This window comes from Hippopotamus amphibius, chromosome 1, assembly GCF_030028045.1.
Source record: "Hippopotamus amphibius kiboko isolate mHipAmp2 chromosome 1, mHipAmp2.hap2, whole genome shotgun sequence".
NCBI classification, from domain to species: domain Eukaryota; kingdom Metazoa; phylum Chordata; class Mammalia; order Artiodactyla; family Hippopotamidae; genus Hippopotamus; species Hippopotamus amphibius.
The window spans coordinates 127,893,222-127,911,666 of NC_080186.1; the positions used below are offsets into that span (position 1 = coordinate 127,893,222).

Here is an 18,445-nt window from a genome sequence, read left to right on the forward strand (position 1 = left end):
CCTGTTAAATTGAACCTTTTCAAGTTGTCTTGAGGGCTAAATGAAATATCAAATACAGGGCCTCAGGAAAAGTCACCCTGTGCTCTTTGGTATTAATTCAAACAGTAGGGTCCTGAGGCTGGTTTACTTTGTCCTGCAGAAAAAGGAGCTTTCTCCACCTAGTGGCCAGTGGGATCATTACACTATAGGTTGACCCATTTACAGAACCATAAGGCTTCTTCAGGTTTTGAAGCTCCCAGATGGACAAAGCAGCATTTGTGGAGGACAGTGAGCCTGGGAGTGCTAGAGCAGGGCTGTGTCAGCCCTCTCTGTAATATGGGCTTGGCACAGGGCAGAGTAGGTGAGGTTGTTAGGTGGACAGATGGCGAGAGGGAGAAGTTGTTTTTCCTATTGTATTTGACACTATTGACCGCCCATCAGAAGGCCTGGTTAGGGGTTGGGACAACTCACTTGACTGTGAGGGAAGGGCTTTCTTCTCCACCAGCCCTGGGAAGAACCCGTGCCCATCACCACCTCTTTATGACTCTGGCTGAGAACTGTGCTTGCTTCCAATTTCTACTTCACAAGAAAATATCAAGACCTCAGGTCACATGAAGCTGGTGACAGGGCTCAGATCAATGCCCAGGGATCCAGAATCCCAGACCAGTGTCCTCCATGACATGCCTCCTGGCAGCTATATGGGTACATACATAATTTTGTGTCTGCACTGAGGGGTTGTTGCATGCCAACACCTTCTGTGCATCCAGCTTAGAGCTAAGAGCTTTACCTGCACGATTCCATTTCATCTTCTCCTCAGGTGTCATGGGCTGCAGAGCCTGCGGTGCCTGAGATAAGCTGAAGTTCAGTATCAGCGGAAGATGATTTTTTGCTAGCGCCCAGGGAAGAGCCACCTTTGGCCAACATGTTACCTTTTCTTCCTCCCTCAATCAGACAGAATTAGGTTCTGGCATTTCATAAATCGCTGAGTCAATACAGGGGGCCGAGGCAGACGCCATCTGCGTGTAGACTTACCTCCCCTGGGAGACCCTGAAGTAATTCAGGCCAATGATAGAAACAGCAGTCATCATTTACACAGCATCCCTCATGTGTCAGTCGCTGTAATTGTTCTACATGTATCTATTCTTTTAATTCCCTCAATAACCCCAGAAGGTGGTCAAGTACCAATGTTTTACCCTGAAGTACAGATCAACTAATCAAGATCACACAGCCCTGCAGCTCAGAGCTGGGGTCTGAGCCTTGGCCGCCCCATTGCAGAGCCTGAGTGTTCTGCTGCTGCACGAGGCTGCCTCTCCAGGGCTGATGCCTCTCCCTCCGTGGGAACTTCCTTGGCCCCAGAGCCACAGGCAGGAGCTCCCTCTGATATCTGCCTTCTGGATAGGTAGGTCCTGGGCCACGTTGGAGAACATTCCAGGCGACAGAAATTCAGACCTGATCTCAGGGGTGCTCAGAGTAAGAGGAGCCCTGATATGAAGACAAGACCCTTGGGTTCAAATTCCTGGGTGCCATGAGAATGGTCAAACTTAGAAAGATCAACAGTCCCAAGTGCTCCCAAGGACGTGGAGCAGGAACTCTCCTACACTGCAGGTGGAGATGTAAGTTGGTAGAACCACTTTGGAAAAGCATTCAGCATTATCTAGTCCAGCGAAACACACACCTACCCTGTGATGCAGTAATTCCACTCCTGGGTACATGTGTGCACAGGTACACTAAACAGCACATACAAAATTGTTTACAGTAGCTTTATTTATAATATTTCCAAACTAGCAACAACTTAATTGTCCATTAACAGTAAACTGGATAAGCTGTGGCATGGTCATATGATGGAATACTATACAGCATGAAGGAAATGAACTTAAAAAAAAATGAATTTCTGATATACACAGTAGTGTGGCTGAACCTCACAGATATAATATAGAGCAAAAGTGGCTGTGTGTGAGTCCCTTTTCATACAATTCAAGAGCAAGCAAAACTCATCTACAGTGACAGAGGTCAAGAGAGCGTCACTTCCGCGGGATACTGACTAGGAAGGGAAATGAGGCAACCTCCTGGGGAACGGGCAATGTTTTGTATCTTGATCTGGATGGCGCCTGCCCGGATGTATACACTACACTCATCAAACTGTACTCTAAAAGTTGGCTCACGCTGCTGAATGTACGCTGTATGTCAAAAAATTAAAGAAATGGTCAAATAAAGATACCCTCTGAGTATGGCTGACAACAGTTACTTGTGTCCGCCCATGTCCACACTTTCTTCTTTTAGGGATGTACATGTCTCCCTCTTTCAGTCAATGTGTTTTAGGTAGAGCATACGCCTTCGCAGGCCCCCGATCAGAGCCCCATTTCCCCCAGCTGCAACAATTGGTGTAGGGACGGGAACAGATCCAAACAGGCTAATAAGTCAATTCCAGAATTTTTTGCTGGAACCAAGAAAAAGACGTTATTTCCACTGCACCTACTCATCTATCACGATATAAACCTGAAGCTGCCAGGGCCCTCTCCAACTTCTGGAGAAAGTCTGCCCGGGCAAGAGGCCACACAGAGGAAAGCAGAGTGAGATTAAATTCTTCCTGATGGCAGTGCCAGAAGCTGAATCTAAGCCACCCCTGTACAAGGATTGTTCCTTAGGTGAATCAATACATTTCCTTTTTTAGATAACTGCTTTAAGTTTCTTACAGTTATAACTAGAGTCTAACACATCAGGAATCTTGGGTAAAATTATGAGAGGTGTGTGTGGGGGCTAGGAGTATAAAATAACCATCGAGCCTTGTCCAATCCGTTTTGTGGGTTCTGCTGCTGCCGCTGCCGAGGGGCTATTTGTTCTGTGAGACCTGGCCCTGCCAGATGAGTGAGGCAGGCCCAAGGTCATGTGTGAAGTACTCTGGCCCTTGTTTGTAAAGGGTTCTTGACTAGGAATCTAGAGAACCAGATTCCACCCTCTAGTTTGCTGCTTCTTAGCAGCAAGACTTGAGTAAGTCACTATATCTCTTTGAGCCTTGTTCCTTTCCTGTAAAATGGAATATCATCATCTAGCTGAAATGCTAGTTTCCCAACTTCAGTTTTTCATACCCTTGGCTGAGTTAGTGCCTGTATCTTATGCATCCCCACAGCTCCCTGTATAACCCTCTACCACTCTCCATAACCATCTTTAACAGTGTATAGCTCCCCAAGGGCAAGAGTGTTCATTCCTGCGTGCCCAGGCCAACAGGGCTGGCCACACAGCTGGCAGGGACTCCTGAACCCAGACTAAGAGGTCCTGGGATGTCCCTGGAGGTCCAGTGGTTAAGACTCTGCCCTCCAATGCAGGGGGGTGTGGGTTCAATCCCTGGTCAGGGAGCTAAGATCCCACATGCCACAGGCGGCATGGCCAAAAAAGAGAAAAAGAAAAAAAAGAAGAAAAAAAAAAAAAGCAGACGAAGAGGTCCTGCAGGTCAAGGCTCACAGTGTGGCAGCCCTCTCACCTCTCTGCCCTTCACTTCCGTGCCTGGTAGACGGGGCTGACTGCGACATCTCAGGTGGAGCAGAAGGACTCCGGGGAAATTGCTAAGGCAGTCCAGGCTTTGGAAGTGGAGAGCTGTGTAGGGTCTTTCCCAGCTGGCGAAGAGCAGGTGCCTAAGAACAGTTTTCTGAGTGAAGGATGGGAGCTGAGGCTGCCTGGGCACCATCCTCAGATCTGGCTGTCTGAAGTGAAGGTTGTACAAAGGGCTTCTGATGCCATCACATGCACTCCTTTCCCAGCTCATTTCTGCGTCATGGAAAAGGTTCGTTCAAGAATCACCAGGGCTATAAGTCCCATGGAACAAACCTACTGCTGGGTAGGAGCTGAACAGGAAAAGGCCATCTCTTCTCATGCATCCTCATTCATTCATTCAGCAAACACTGTGCAACATACCACTCTGTACATTAGAGGAATGGAGACAAAGGAGGCTAGGTCTCTGCCCTGAAGCAGTTAGCCTGGAGAGAGCCATCCTGGATACAGCTTCCATCTGGCCTCCCTATGTCTCCTTTCCTGCTCCCCTGCATTCCTTCTCCATACAGCAGCCACACGAGCATCTCAAACAAAGTAGATTCCCAGCTTAAACCTTCTAAAGACCACTACGAGGCCCTCCTGGATGGGGAGTGGATGAGCAGGTGAGCTCGTATTGAACTTAGGGCACCGAGGAAGACTCCTACAGAGCTGCCAAGCAATTGGGATGTCTGTCTCTGGCCCAACTCCTAAAATCAGTATTTAGGGTGCTGGCAGTCTGAGCAGGGTGAGGATGAAGGGTAAAGACACACATACTAGGATCCAAATCCCAGGTCGGTTAAGTTGCAGTCTGGCTCATTGGAGAAATTCTTTATTTAGATGCTTCAGTGACCAAGAGATAAAGCATAAGCACACACACACCCCCACACACGATACATAAAGGCATTTACAGGCGAAGGACAGGAGCGTGGGGAGGAGGCCACGAGAGCAGCTGGGGGCTTCTTTGACCCAGTGAAGAGGGACCTCAGATGGTAACCCTCCCCAGAATTCTTGTTTGAAAGCTACGAGGTAAAGTCTACTCCCAGTGAAGTCCCAGGCCATAAAACATAGCAGTGCTAGAGAAATCTAGGTGTGGGGTCAGGGAAACGTCTGTTTCCTCACTGCAGAAACTTACACCAGCTCTCTTTTCTTCCCTTCGGGGCCCATCCTGCTCCTTGGTCCCCAGAATCTCCTGGTGGATGATGGGGGAGGACTAGCACCACAGCAACCTGGGCAGGTGGTCTGCTGCACAAGGGGAAGGAGAGGGCGCTCAGGGCCGAAGGGCAGCAATTAACCTCTGAGCTGGCTGGCACAAGGCAGTTTCCCTTTAAGGGTACAGAACCATCAAGGAAATTTGCATGTGGGGATCTTCCCACATGACCCTGTGTCAGAGCACCTCTGATGGAGGAGGGAAAGGCCTCTATTGGAGTTTTCCATGATCTCACTGGGTACCGAGGCCTCCTTCGGCTCTAGCTCGTGCCCAGTTGCTACAGATCCTTAGCACCATTCAGGAACGGTGGAGAATGGGGGTAGGAGGGATAGCAGTGCCTGCCAGGACTGTGTCACTGCTCCAGGAGGAGACTTCACAGTGGGCAGAAATCTGTACAACTGGCCAGCATCTGATCCCAGGCTCAGGAAAGCTTGCACTCTTTTGGGGGAGAGGGAGTGTCACATTAACTCCAAGCTTCCATGCGGCAGCCGCTTCCATCTGCCCTTTCCTGCCTAGGCCAAGGTCTGGCGTGAAATCTCCAGGTTTCACTAGAGATGCCCAGAGCCCAGGGTGAGCTCAGTTCTTTAGCTGCAGGGACTGACCTGCAGAGGAAAGACAGGCCTGGGGCCTCATGACATATGGCCCAGAGAGGCTGGGGAAGGGGAAAGGCCACCCTCCAAACTACCACCCTGGGAGACTCTAAGTCCTGTCAAGATGCCTGCCTCCCTAATCCTGACCTACAGGGCCCTTTCCAAAGGGGAGGAGCAGGGATGGATTTGCCTGGACCAATCAGAGGCTGTCTGTGGTCCACTCCTGCCTCAGGCCTGTGTGTTCTCTACGTGTAAGAAAGGAGGAAGAAGGACCCAAGGGCTGACCATAGTCACAGGAAGCTGGCTCACGGCTGGTTCAACCTGGGGTGCTGGACAGAAACACCTCTAGTTTTCCAAGGTGGTTGAGTCTTTCTGAATGGGTTGCCTTTGCATGGGAATCTGGCCCAGAGGTGATGCCACTGTTTTTGGTGACCTGTAATTTGAGAAGGAACAAAGACACAGGGTTAGTTTGTAGTGGCTGTAATAGTATTCCAGGTAGCTTATCCTAATGATAGTACAGCTCTTCCAGGGCGAGCAGTAATAAGTAGGGCAGCTCTCCCTCTGAGGGCCACTGCATGCTGGGCACAAGGCCAGATGTTTTGCTTCCAGTATCCTATTTCATTTTTATGCTAATTCCGCAAGGGGGGGGGACCAGCACCCCCATTTTACATACAAGGAAACTAAAGTTCAGAAGGTATAGTGATCTGCCCACAGTAAGCTTTTTTTAAATGTGGCAGATTCAGGACTATAGCCCATGTGTTTCCTCTATACCAAACCATTTATTCTGCCAACAGGGCCCTACGCGACCTTGATGCTACAGAATGACCATTTTCAAGTGGAATGGAATGTAAAGCGGCTCTCCTAACACTGTCTCACTAACACCACCTGATATCATCTTATACGTTTATGGATTTGTTTAGGATCTGGTTCTACCACCAGAGGGGGATCCAGAAGATCAAGGGAACAGCGTTGGTCTTGGTTCCTACTGTAACCCCAGTGCTCAAAACAGGGCTTGGCACATAATAGGTACACAATAAATCTCTGTTGAATGAATGAAAGCTTATTTCTAATAGCTCTCCTTATCAGGACTAGAACTTCACATATATCATCTCTAACCCTTACATCACCACCTAAGGTGAGGATGATGAGCTCCATTTGGAAATGGCAGAGCGAAATGAATGGGCTTTGAGGTCAGAGGTTTGAATCCTGGGTCTAACTTCAAGTAACCATGAGATCTTGGGCAAGTTTCTTTTTTTTCCTTTTTTTATAAATTTATTTTTCATTTATTTATTTTATTGGCTGTGTGGCGGAGCACAGGCTCTAGGTGTGTGGGCTTCAGTAGTTGCAGCACTTGGGCTCAATAGATGTGGCTCACGGGCTCTAAAGCGCAGGCTCAATAGTTGTGGCGCACACGCTTAGTTGCTCCATGGCATGTGGGATCTTCCTGGAGCAGGGATCAAACCTGCGTCCCCTGCATTGGAAGGTGGATTCTCAACCACTGCGCCACCTAGGAAGCCCCTTGGGCAAGTTTCTTAATCTACTTGACATTAGGTTTCCTTGGGTTGTGAAGGCGAGGGTCCTAATTTAGAGCCGCTGTTGCAAATTAAATGAGATTGAATTAGGTGTTCAACAAATTGTACTATAATCTTACAGAAAAGGAACTGGAGGCTCAAAGAGATTTACTGACTCACCCAAGATCAAGCAGCTGGAAAGTGTAGGAAGAAAACAGTGACAACACTAGCATTTTCAAGTCTGTGTAGCCCCAGGGCAGGGCTCTGACTAGCTCCGGGTTGTCTGCCAGAACTGCCACCAGCCAAGCTTCAAGGGAGGTATGCTGAAACAGGAGTGCGATCCGGGCTGCTAGGGCTTGTTTCAAGTCCATATCTAAGGGGAGGCCTCCCGGTTAAAGACATATCTATCAATAAAGCTGCAGTGTGGGAGAGGAGACTTCAGGCAGAGCAGAGAGGACCAAGGACATTTTGACCTCAACACTCTGTACTTCTACCACCTTTAATTCATTCAGCTCTGTAAGCAACGCAGAACCAATCACCGAAGTCAAAGCAATCATTTTAGTAGACTTGCCTGCCTGAAACTGTCTCCTCATCTGCAAAATGGGGATGATTCCTCTCTCAGAAGGTGACGTTGTGGCGCGCCGTCCACGCTACACAGTTCCCTCCCCCCAGAACCGCGTGGGCCCTCCCAGGTGGACCTCACCTGTCTGTATCCCATGGTGCCACAGCCCCTCCAGCTTGCCGCCCTGGAAGAGCACACCGTGCGCCACACAGGCCTCAGTGTGCCAGGGCTGTGCCTCAGGACACCACGCGAAAGGTGCCTGCCTACGTCTGTAAAATCAGGACCACAGCCCTCCTCCCGGGCCTGCTGTGGGCATCCCCTGAGAGAATCCGCTTGGCACACGGCCTGCAGCAGACCAGGGGCTCAGAGAATGCGAGTCACTTTCAAGATTATCATGAACAGATGACTCTGCTAATCTCTTCCCTTCAAAGAACTTATCACGATTTGCAATTATTAGTTGTTTACATGCTTACTGTTTGTCTCCTCCCATCAGAATGTTAGGTTATGAGAGCAGCGACTGGGTCTGCCTTGGCTACCTCTCAGAGAGTATTTGATATTTGGTAAAAGAACCAGGTCATATTTGGTAGTAACCTGTAGAGGGAGCTCTTGCCACATAATTGATGGCAGTGAAGACGAGGGTCTTCAGGCCAGTGGCGAATGCAGGTGGGGGAGCTTCCCTAGTCAGACTGCTAAAAGCCTAAAAATCTAGGAGACCACCAAGGGAATCGTTTAGGTTTCTCTACTAAAAGCTTCAGTGCAACAAGTCTAAAGGCTGGGGAGAAGGTGATGGGAGAAGAACTTACATAGGGGACACATTCTGTTAACTGATTGAGCATCTGTTAACCAAGACTGCCAGGATTCTCTTTCAGCCAAGGAGTACCTGGCTTTGTTCTGATTCAGAAGCCCCGAGCTCCTTGCTGCATACCCTTGAATTCCAAAGTATGATTACTCACTGGTTCTTGTGTTTGAAGCCGCTGACGTGAGCTTGGTACTGTTCTATGGAGTTCAGCACTATCTTACATGTCTTGCAGGGGTAGCCCTTCCCAGCTGAAACACACAAAAGTCAAGATGCTTAGTTACCCAGTAAGAAGGGATCTGGGGACTGCTGCTTTTGACAGCATGTGCAAATGCCCTTCTGAGGATGGATGGGTGGGGTGAGGTTAGGTGGTTGGCCTTGGTAAGAATCCCAGAGGCCTCAATGCTCAGGGGGCACATGTGTGCCTACGGGCTCCCTGGGGCTGGGAACCTCCTTGTTCCTCGCTGTGCCCTCAGTCCCAGCACTGAGCCTGGTCCAGAGTAGCTGTCTGTTGAGTAAATAAAAGATTGATAGAACAAAGAGGTGACATTTGGTGTAACTGTCTTTTCCACTTTGACTGTGCTAAGTAGCCTCATTAAGGATGCCCTTAGCTGAGAGATCTCTGGGAAGGTGCCACTCTCCCCAGCCTTGCCATAACAGTAATTAATCAGAAGGCCTGTTAGGAAAATCAGTCTGTCTTTCTACCATGGGGCTCACAGACACCTTGTCTCACTACCAGGGCTGCTCCAATGACAAAGTGGCCTTTCTTCACATGGTCTAGCAGAGAGAGCATGGGTCAGGAGCCAAGATATGGGGCTGGACTGCTGGCTCTGCATTCACGTGACCCTGGCTAAACCCTTTCTGATCCTCAGCTTTTCTCAACTATAAACGTAGTACCACAATGATAACACGATAAAAAGCTGTTATTATTTACCAAGTGCCTGACATAGGCCATGCACTTCATACAACTTTGACTGGTGTTCATAATGATCCTGAGAAAATCATTATCATTATTCTTTTATAGATGAGGAAAACAAGGCACAGTCACATGTCCAGGAACACAGAGTCAGTAAATGGCAAGCAGGCTTGGCTGACTACCAAGGCCATACTTATTCAGCATGCCAGGTGCTAGCTGCACAAGACAGGCAACCACGCACGTGACTTCAAGAGCCCTCTGACACTTTCTGAATCATCTGCCATCCGAAAGTCTCACGGCTCTGGAGTGAGATCACCTAGGTTCAAACCCCAGCTCTATCATTTCTTACCAGTAGGACCACAGGCCAGTCACTTAATCTCTCTGGGATTTGGTTTCCTCATTTGTAAAAGTGGGGCTTCTCTGAGACTTAGGCTCCTTACCTATAAAATGAGGTTAATATCAGTATCAACCTCATAAGATTATGGTAGTGATTCAAACAAAAGCAACTGGCACACAGTAAGTGTCCCATAAATGTGAGCTTTTGCCTATTAGTATTTAACTCTTATGAGTTCCGTGAGTGATGCTGGCAGAGGCAGAGGGTATCTTTTAACCAGCCTCCCATGGCAGCCGCAGCCACTGAGAACACCAACAATCTCCTCTAACCCAACAGGCCAGCATTCCCAGCTACGTTTATTTCTCTTGTATCTTTAGGTATTTTCTCGAAGACACGTCTCTTTAAAACATTTAAGGGGAAAATTATTGCAATCAGAATTCAGGTCTTTTTTTAGACACTGAAAGCCAGAATTCATGGCTCAATACTCACAGGGAAAAGATGCATAATGGACTAGCAGAGCCACCCTCCCCATAAGGTCCGGAGTGGAACCTGGGGCTGGGGTGGGGGTGACAACCACCAATGGTTAAGGTCACTGATGCCCAGATTACAACAGCCCACTCTCATCATCTATTAAGCACCAAGCCAGGGGGCTTCCTAGGTGGCGCAGTGGTTAAGAGTCCGCCTGCCAATGCAGAGGTCACGGGTTCGATCCCAGCTCCAGGAAGATCCCACGTGCCACGGAGCAACTAAGCCCGTGTGCCAAAACAAAAACAAAAACAAAAAAACAAAAAAAAAAGCACCAAGCCAAAATTCTGGATACTTATGCCTTTGGATTCCTACAACAATGCTGCAAGACAGGTGGTTATCTTTATCTTTCAGAGCAGGAAACAGGCTCAGGGGGGTTAAGCGGTTGACCTGGGGTCAGAGCTGGGATTTGCCCTCTGCACCACAGGTCTCTGGACTCTCCTACTTGAGGTACATTTCAGCACACAGTTTACTGATCTGTAAACTAGATTCAAATCGTCATTTGGGGCAAGTGAAGAATTCATTGGTGCTTCTAAAAAACCATCTTTGTCTTGTACCCACACTCATCCATTTTCATTTTATATGTTTGATATTCTGGCTTACCCCTGCGATTTTATGAAGTAGAAGTCACTGGAGCTGATTTTTAAACATCTGGTTTATTTGGAAAAGCACCTGTATCTCCTCCCTTTTACTGCCAAGACTTTTTTTTTTTTACTGCCAAGACTTTTGAAAGCCCTGTCTACAACTGCTTCTCCATTTCCTTGTCTCTCAATTACTTTGCAGCCTATTCCCAGCAACCACCTGCCTCCCGCTCCTGCTCTTTCCGAGGCCAATGGAAAGGCTTCCCTGTATCTAAATTTAATGGACAAAATGAATGCTTGTGCGGCCTCTTCATATCTGACCTCTCCACAGCACCTGACAGGACTGGCGACTCCTTCCTTCAAAGTCTTTCCGCCCTGGGCTGTCATACGCCACACTCTTGATTTTTCTCCTCCGGTGGCTCCTTCCCAGTTTCTTTTGCTGTCTGGTGTTTGACCTCCCCCATTTAATACTGGCAATTCCTGGGGGCTCAATCTTGGTTTTCTTTCTTTCTTTCCTTCTTTCTTCCTTCCTTCCTTTCTTTTCTTTTTCTTTCTCTCTCTCTTCCTTCCTTTCTTTCCTTCTCTCTCTTTCTTTCTTCTTTCTCCCTTCCTTTCTTTCTCTTTCTTCCTTCCTTCCTTCCTTTCTTTCAATTTCTTTTTATGATTTTAAATTGTGGTAAAATACAAATAACAGAAAATTTACTATCTAATCCATTTTAAGTGTGCAATTCAGTAATGTTAAAAGACAATTCTGGGTTAGAGAAGTTTGTGTTTTCATCATGTTAAGTATCTTCACTTTGCTGTAAAAGCAACCTCCAGAACTTTGCCATTTTGTGAAACTGGAAACCTACACCCATTAAATGCCTCATCTCTTCCTTCCCCTAATCCCTGGCAACCACATTCCACTTTCTGTTTCTATGTGTTTGATTACTCTAGGTATCTCATCAAGAGAAATCATACAGGATTTGTCTTTTGGGGACTGGCTTATTTCACTGTGCAAAATGTCCTTAAGGTTCATCCATGTTTGTAGCATGTGCCAGAATTTTCAGAGGGCTCAATCTCAGACCCTTTGCTCCTTTCTCTCTAAACTCCCTAAGGGACCTCTTTCATTTCCCTGACTTCCATGACCACTTATTAATTTAAAACGTATGAAACTACCAATATCTAACAGTTTCTGACCTACCAAAATGGCAGTATCTCTAACCCAGATCTTTTTTAGGCCTAGATCTATATATCCAACTGCCTCTTGAACATCTCTACTTGGATATCTCGTGGGCATCTTAAACTCAAGCTGCCAAAACCTGGCTATCCACCTAATGGCTTAAGACTAAACCTGGGCACCACCCTTGACTGTTCCCTTTCCTTCATCTCCCACGTCGGATGGCCAATTCTACTTCCTACCTACCTCCTGAATCCATCTACTCCTGTCTACCTCCACCACTGCTGTCTTAGTCCAGACTCCCATACTCTCCAGTATGAATTACTGCAATAGCCTCACTGCCGGTCTCTTCCCACTATCCTTCCTCCCTATTGCAAACCATTCTCCACTTTGTAACTACAATGATCTAATAATGCTGAAGCTGTGACTAGCTTCCCAGTGCTCTTAGGATAAAGGCCCAAATCTCTAGCATGACCCACAATGCCATGACTGGACACGTGTCATCTCCCCAGCACCATGCTCCCCCACACTATCCCTGCTCCCCCATCTTAAGTTATCTTCATGGCATCCCATTTGTTTCCTTTTCTAAAGCCTGCCACACTTGTAGTTAATTGCTCAATGCCTGTTTTCTCTGCTAGACTCTAAGCTCCACAAGAATATGAAAAATATCTGTTTTGTTTATGTAACCCAGAGGGGATGCTGAGAGCTCTGGCGGCTGGGAGTTGGTTACCTGAATGATATGCAGGTTTTAGTTTTGGTATTCTTGAGTAAATGAGAGAAATGTGAGCCTGGAGTATGAAGTCAACTCCAAGTCTTGTTTAATCTGCTTGGTAGATGCCGCATCTGCCCCTGGTGGGAGAGATCTGGGTACTCGGGGTCATCTCACATTTGACCCATACTTGTCATGAGACATTTGCCAGGAGCCCCATGGAAACTATTCTCCGGACCCAACACAGAACCTGACCTGGGTCTCAATGCTGGCTGCCACCGCCTAGCATGGGGCTCACACCACATCACTCCATCTTTCTGATCCTAATGTCCTCATCTGTAAAACGGGGACAATCACATGTGCACAACAGAGTTGTTGTGTGGACTGAATCAGGTAATTACACGTGAGAGCATTTAGCCTAAGGCCTGGACTACAGCAGCTGTTGCTAAGTGCAGGATGACTGACGGTCAAAGAACGAATGAACAAGGCTTGACTGAAGCCAGCAGGGAAAAGCCAGGCTGCTAACAACCTAAATCCTTTGCTAAGGCAGAACCCCTGTCAGCAGAAGTCACTGCCTGCATAGCCTAGGTTAACACCCCACCTCTGTGAGTAAGAAGGGGGTCAGAGTGAGCTCAGTGCCTCCACAGACATCCTGTACCCGGAGAGCCTCCAGCCAAGTACACTCAGAGCTGGAGGCGGGGGGAAGGAGTGCACGTTTTGGAGCCAGACAGAGATAGAGAGCCCTACTGATGCTGTCACGTATTAACATCAGGTCACATCAGCTGTATAACCTGCGCGAGTCACTCTGAGTCTCATCTTCTTTATTTGTAAAGTGGCAAAATCACAACTATTTTCTAGGAATGCTAGGGGGATCAAGTTATAATGTAATATCAAAGTGGCATGTGATACCCCTTCCCCCTGGCCTAGGTTTTCATGAAAGAATTTAGTTGATCTGTAAAGAAGTCAGATGATTTAAGCAAGAAAAAAGGATCCAGGATACAGTTCTAGGATTACACATGGTAACTTAGCTTAGACAATGGAGAAGGGTGAATACAAGAAGGAGGCTTTGGCTTGAGTTAAAAGAATGGATACAAGTTAAGATAAACAGCTGAACATTGCAGGCCCTCAGTCCTGCCAGTGGAAAAGAGATAATGAGGAAATGACCAGGGCAGGACCAAGTAAAGCAGGGGCAGGAACTGGGGCAGCAGAGGGTGAGCTGCAAGAGAAACTTGGGGTGTGCCAGCTGGATGCTATGTCGTGAAGCAGGGCTCTGAGGAGCCTGGTTCTGAAGTTTCCAGATTCCTCAGCACACGGGATTGATCCTGTTACGGGGGAAGACACTGCCTGCATGTAGGAATGGTAAATAAACATTAGCCATTCCTTTCCGATTCTGAAGGAATGATGTCTTTCAATGGCATTGGAAAGGCAATCCTTGGCACCTGCTAAAGGACTCTCCCCCTTGCTTCACAGCCACCGCTGTGCACCCTTCTCATCAGCATCAGTACTGCCCAAGGACGGCCTGTGCTCTGTGGTGCTTTGGGGCTTGAGGGGTTGTGAGAGGGGCATGATCCTTCCCCTTGCCTGTATGTAGTCTGGAACAGCTATGGCATCTGGTGTTCACCTCTCCAGGACTGTGGGAAGAGCACAGACGGCTCTGAGCAAGAGCTTCCTCGAGGCCAAGTTTGCACCTGGATGCCATGGTGCTGTCTGTCTGGTGCTATATCTCCATGATGTGGGGAGGAAGCTCTGGGGACCAGTGCAAATGCTCAAGTAGGCTCCACAAGACAGAGACTGGATCAGTTTTGGTCACTACTATAGCCCAATGAGGGAAAGCAGCAGGTTTTCAACAAATATTTGCTGACTGAAAGAGAGTAATAATCTCCCTGTCCCCACCCTTACTATGGGCTATGAGTAGTTACTGTGAAGGGAAGGGCTTGTAACTTTTTGTGAATGGTCACTCCTGTGATGCTGACTGGCATAGGGAAGTCAGGGAAGTAGCTAATGTTCTGAGTCAGAGTGGTCTCCTTCACCACGCTACCCGAGGGATGCAGGTGGGCCTTAGCTGCTGGGAGACAAGGGATTCTGAGGACATTAGAAAATCTGGCAGAGGCTGCTGAGGCCTTCACACAAGAAATGTGGATGACAGGGAGTTTAAATCAGAGGTTGCAAACTGGTGGTCCTTGCCCCAAATCTGGCTTGCAGGTAGGTTTGACTCACACAGGGTTTAGACTTTAAAAAATTTAGTTGCACATTTAAAAATCAGGAGAATTCTTATTCAAATCTGGCTTCTAGATTCTTCTGAAAAACTGAAAGATATGGTAAGAACTGGTTAGAGCTGTCTAGGAGAGGCCCATACTCCACGTACTCTTCAGCGGACCATATCCCTCCTGGCGCCTTCACATACTGACACTTCTGGTCTAGCTTCTGCAGGCATTTGAGCTCACAACGCTTGCTTCAGAACACCTAAGGAGGAAAAGCATAGCCGTGGGGGTCTGGGAGCCCGAGCAGTCAGGCCCCGATCCAGCTCTGGGTGTGAGCTAGGCCCCTTACCTGATGAGTCAGTGACTGCAGGGTCGGCCAGCCGCCCATAGTGTGCTATAAGTTTGAGCTTGGTCTCCTGCTTCCTGTGTTTCTTGCCCATATAATGTTGCTGAGCCATGGCAGGGTCATTGAAAGTCGCGTGGCAGAGGCTGCAGAACTTGTCTGGGTCTATCATCTCTCTATTCTGGTGCAGTGCTAAGGTGGAGGCCACAAGGAAAGGGTTTGTAAGGCGTTTCGACAGAGCTGCGGCGAGAGAGTTCAAACAGAAACAATGAAAAAACCCAGAAGGTGCCAGGCTTTCGCGTATGCTGAATGCAAAGAAAGGCTGGGTCACTAGTTAATCACACCGGCAAGTGTGGCACTGCACGTGTGAATCACACAGTGAAAATCTTCTCTGAGAGGATATGGGGGAGCCCAAAGACTGGCTACTTTGTTCAGCAGCTTTAACTGCTTTAGGCACATGAATCCTGATTTTCTCATATTCCATGGAGGCTCTGCACGTCTATCAAGTTGCCAAATTACAATAGATTAGAGGTGTACATGCCTACAGTCTTCTCATCCCTCAGAATTCCCCCAAACTTCAAAGCAAATGGGACAAGAAGTTTGGGTGTTTTATTCCCATCCTCAAAGTACCCCAGTTATAGATCTGGAAGCCAATGCACAGATGTAGAAACTGAGGGCCTGAGGGCTGGAGGGTCATTTAGAAAAGGCACCATACTAGTGGGGCCTTTCAGGCTTTATTGCCTTCTAGTTTAAGTGGGGGAGAGGAGGATGACATGGACATTTAGTTATGAGCTTCGTATATATATTTTCTCTTTTGGTCCTCAAAACTCTGCCATGAGGTAGGTGTCATTTTGCCACAATACAGAGAAAAACCAAGGCTTAGATGGGTGAAATGACTTACCCAAGATCACTCAGTTAATAAGTGAATCCAGGTCTGTGTGACCCTAAAGCCCATGCCCTCTCTGCTATGCCAGGCTGCCAGAGTGTGGCAGGGAGACCTGAAGGCTGCAGCCCATGAGTTCACCTTCAGAAAATATCCCTGGCTCTGGTCCATGAATTCAGTTAATAAGAGCCTGGTATGGGCATATATGTAAGCCTCCCGTAGGCCAACAAATGTCCTAATGGACTGCAGGCTGCACTGCTGCTTTATAAGGTAGATGCCATGACTCACTGATGAGTCCACGTGGCTGGAATGGTGTCAATCTAGTAAACACTGTTTTAAAAATGTGGTCCAGAACCCACGCCAATGGTGGAGGAGAGGTGGGGCTCAGCAGCTCTTACAGACAGATGCTCTTTCCTCTCTGTACCACTTCAATGGGGGAAGTTTTGAGGATTTTCAACAAGCCAGAAGAAACTTGCTGGCTTTTCCCACAATGGTTTTCCAATATAGGGAATCTCAATTTCCCTGGCTACTGATTTTCCTTGGTCATTGTTTCAGCAAGTAACTGAAAAAGTAACGTACATGTTGTAGAATATTCAATAATATGAGAAAATATTCAGTATGTGGTGTTGAGTTAAAGAAAAAAGCAGATTATATAGCAAACTGTTTCTTACGTCCTCAGTTCTGTAAAACAACAAAAATCATACTGCTGATGTGTGGGAAAAAAGACCAAACGCATTGAGTAAAACAGTGTTTTTCAGTCTTTTCCAACTTTTCTACAATGAATATAGATTTTTGATATCAGAAAAGAGATGATCATTGAAACATAAAGGTCATTCTTTAAAAGATACTGAGGAGAAGCATCAGAGGTGAATGGTTAACTAAAGTTGGAGGAACCACTTACTGGACCTCCAATAAAAATGAGAGCTACAGGAAAGAGCTCTTCTCTCAGCAAACAATTTGAAATATGGAAAGAGAATTCTACAGGAATGTTTGCTGTAGTGCTATTTACAAATACTAATAAAGGAGAGGGGGAAAATGTAAATGTTCACCATTAGAGGAATGGTTAAATAAATATGATATGATGGGATACTGTCATCAAAAATGTTTATCAAAAGGTTTTTAATAACATGGGGAAATACAAATGTTACATTAAGTGAAAAGAGCATAAAAGAAAATTATACACGATAGGATCATATCATTATTAAAAGACGTGCAGTCTATATGTGTGTACTGGTATTTTGAAATGTTACCAACGTATTAACTGTGTTTCTCTCTACTGGTAGGATTTGGGTATTATTTTACTTTTCTCTTTGTACTTTTTGCATTGTTTGAACTAGGAGTAACAATAAGTATGCATTGTTTTTATAAAAACAATAAGGTTAAAGTATTTTATGTTTATATACATAATCTAGACATACATAAAACAAATATACACACAGATATATACACATACACATAACCGAAGATTATAGGAGAAACAGTACTCCAAAATGTTAACAGTGGTTGTCTTTGAATGGCAAAACTATGAGCATTTTTCTTTCTACTTATCTATATTTTCCATATTTTCTACAACATGCTTGTATTACTTTTACATTGGAAAAATGTTTAATTTCAGAAATATAGCTATAAACTCATGTAATAACATGGAAATGTGCTTAAACTACAAAATTAAAAGTTAAAGCAGGATACAAATGGTACATGCACTATGATTATAACTATATAAAAACATGTCTGTTAAGAGGCAAAGGCCAAAAGTAAATACAGAAAATAAACTCTTGAATATGGAATCTTTGGACCAGGCACATTCCAGGGAATTTTCCCATTTATGGAAAGCTAAAATTCATATAAATCTAAAGATAAGTGACCTTATAAAGTTCTATTCTTAAGCTAGTTTCCCTTGGCCTAATGTTTTATCTTTTTGGTACCATAAATGGTACCAACACTGACTTTAAACAAAAGCAATTAGTACTAGCTGGTATAATTTAATGATGAACAAACCATAAGCAAGGCCAGTGACATACTCCGTGTGGTGGATGCCTGATCAACTACTGCACTTTACGTGGGGATTCCATTCACTGGCAATCTTGATGATGGGGATAATACTGACAGTAGGAACTGTCGGGAATTCCCTGGTGGTCCAGTGGTTAGGACTTGGTGCTTTCACTGCTGGGGCCCAGGTTTAATCTCTTCCCTGGTCAGGGAACTAAGATCCTGCAAGCTGCTCAGCCACAAAAAAAAAAAAAAAAAAAAAAAAAAGGGAACTGTCATTTACTGAGCATCTATTATGTCCTAGGTTCCTTATATACATTATTTCAGCCTCATAACCTATGAAGCAGTATTATCAACATTTTATAGGTGAGAAAACTCAGGCACAAAGAAGTTCAGTCATACAGATGGTAAATTACAGTGCCAGGATTTAAACTTGGGTATCCGTGACTTCATCTGCTGTTTCACAGCAGGAATACTAGATTTGGGTGTGATAAGAGAGTATAATTATAATAATGAGTGATTCTTTTACCCTATCTTCAAAGTCTTCCAAAACATCATTGTCTTATTTTTATAATACAGCAATTCAAAAAAGGATAAGTATTACAGATAGCATAGTCTACTTCTTTGTCCGAAAT

At 46.1% G+C, this 18,445-nt stretch overlaps 1 protein-coding gene across 4 annotated transcripts in view; it reads right to left on the bottom strand.

The window, feature by feature from the left end:
* Positions 1-1,789: 1,789 nt before the first annotated feature.
* ZNF346 (zinc finger protein 346) overlaps positions 1,790-18,445 on the bottom strand; it is a 28,673-nt gene continuing 12,017 nt past the window's right edge. Inside the window, exons 5-8 of one of the 4 annotated variants that reach the window (XR_009052740.1) lie at positions 14,945-15,178; positions 8,328-8,421; positions 5,587-5,734; positions 1,790-3,741 (exon numbers count right to left, since the gene is read on the bottom strand). Coding sequence is in view for 2 of the 4 variants with exons in the window: in XM_057728317.1 (XP_057584300.1) it covers positions 5,647-5,734; positions 8,328-8,421; positions 14,945-15,178 (416 nt within the window). In the remaining 2 variants the exon portion in view is untranslated. Of the gene's footprint in view, positions 3,742-4,311; positions 5,735-8,327; positions 8,422-14,759; positions 14,858-14,944; positions 15,179-18,445 lie in introns of those variants that run through there. The other 3 variants (XM_057728329.1, XM_057728317.1, XR_009052744.1) reach the window with 3 other exon arrangements.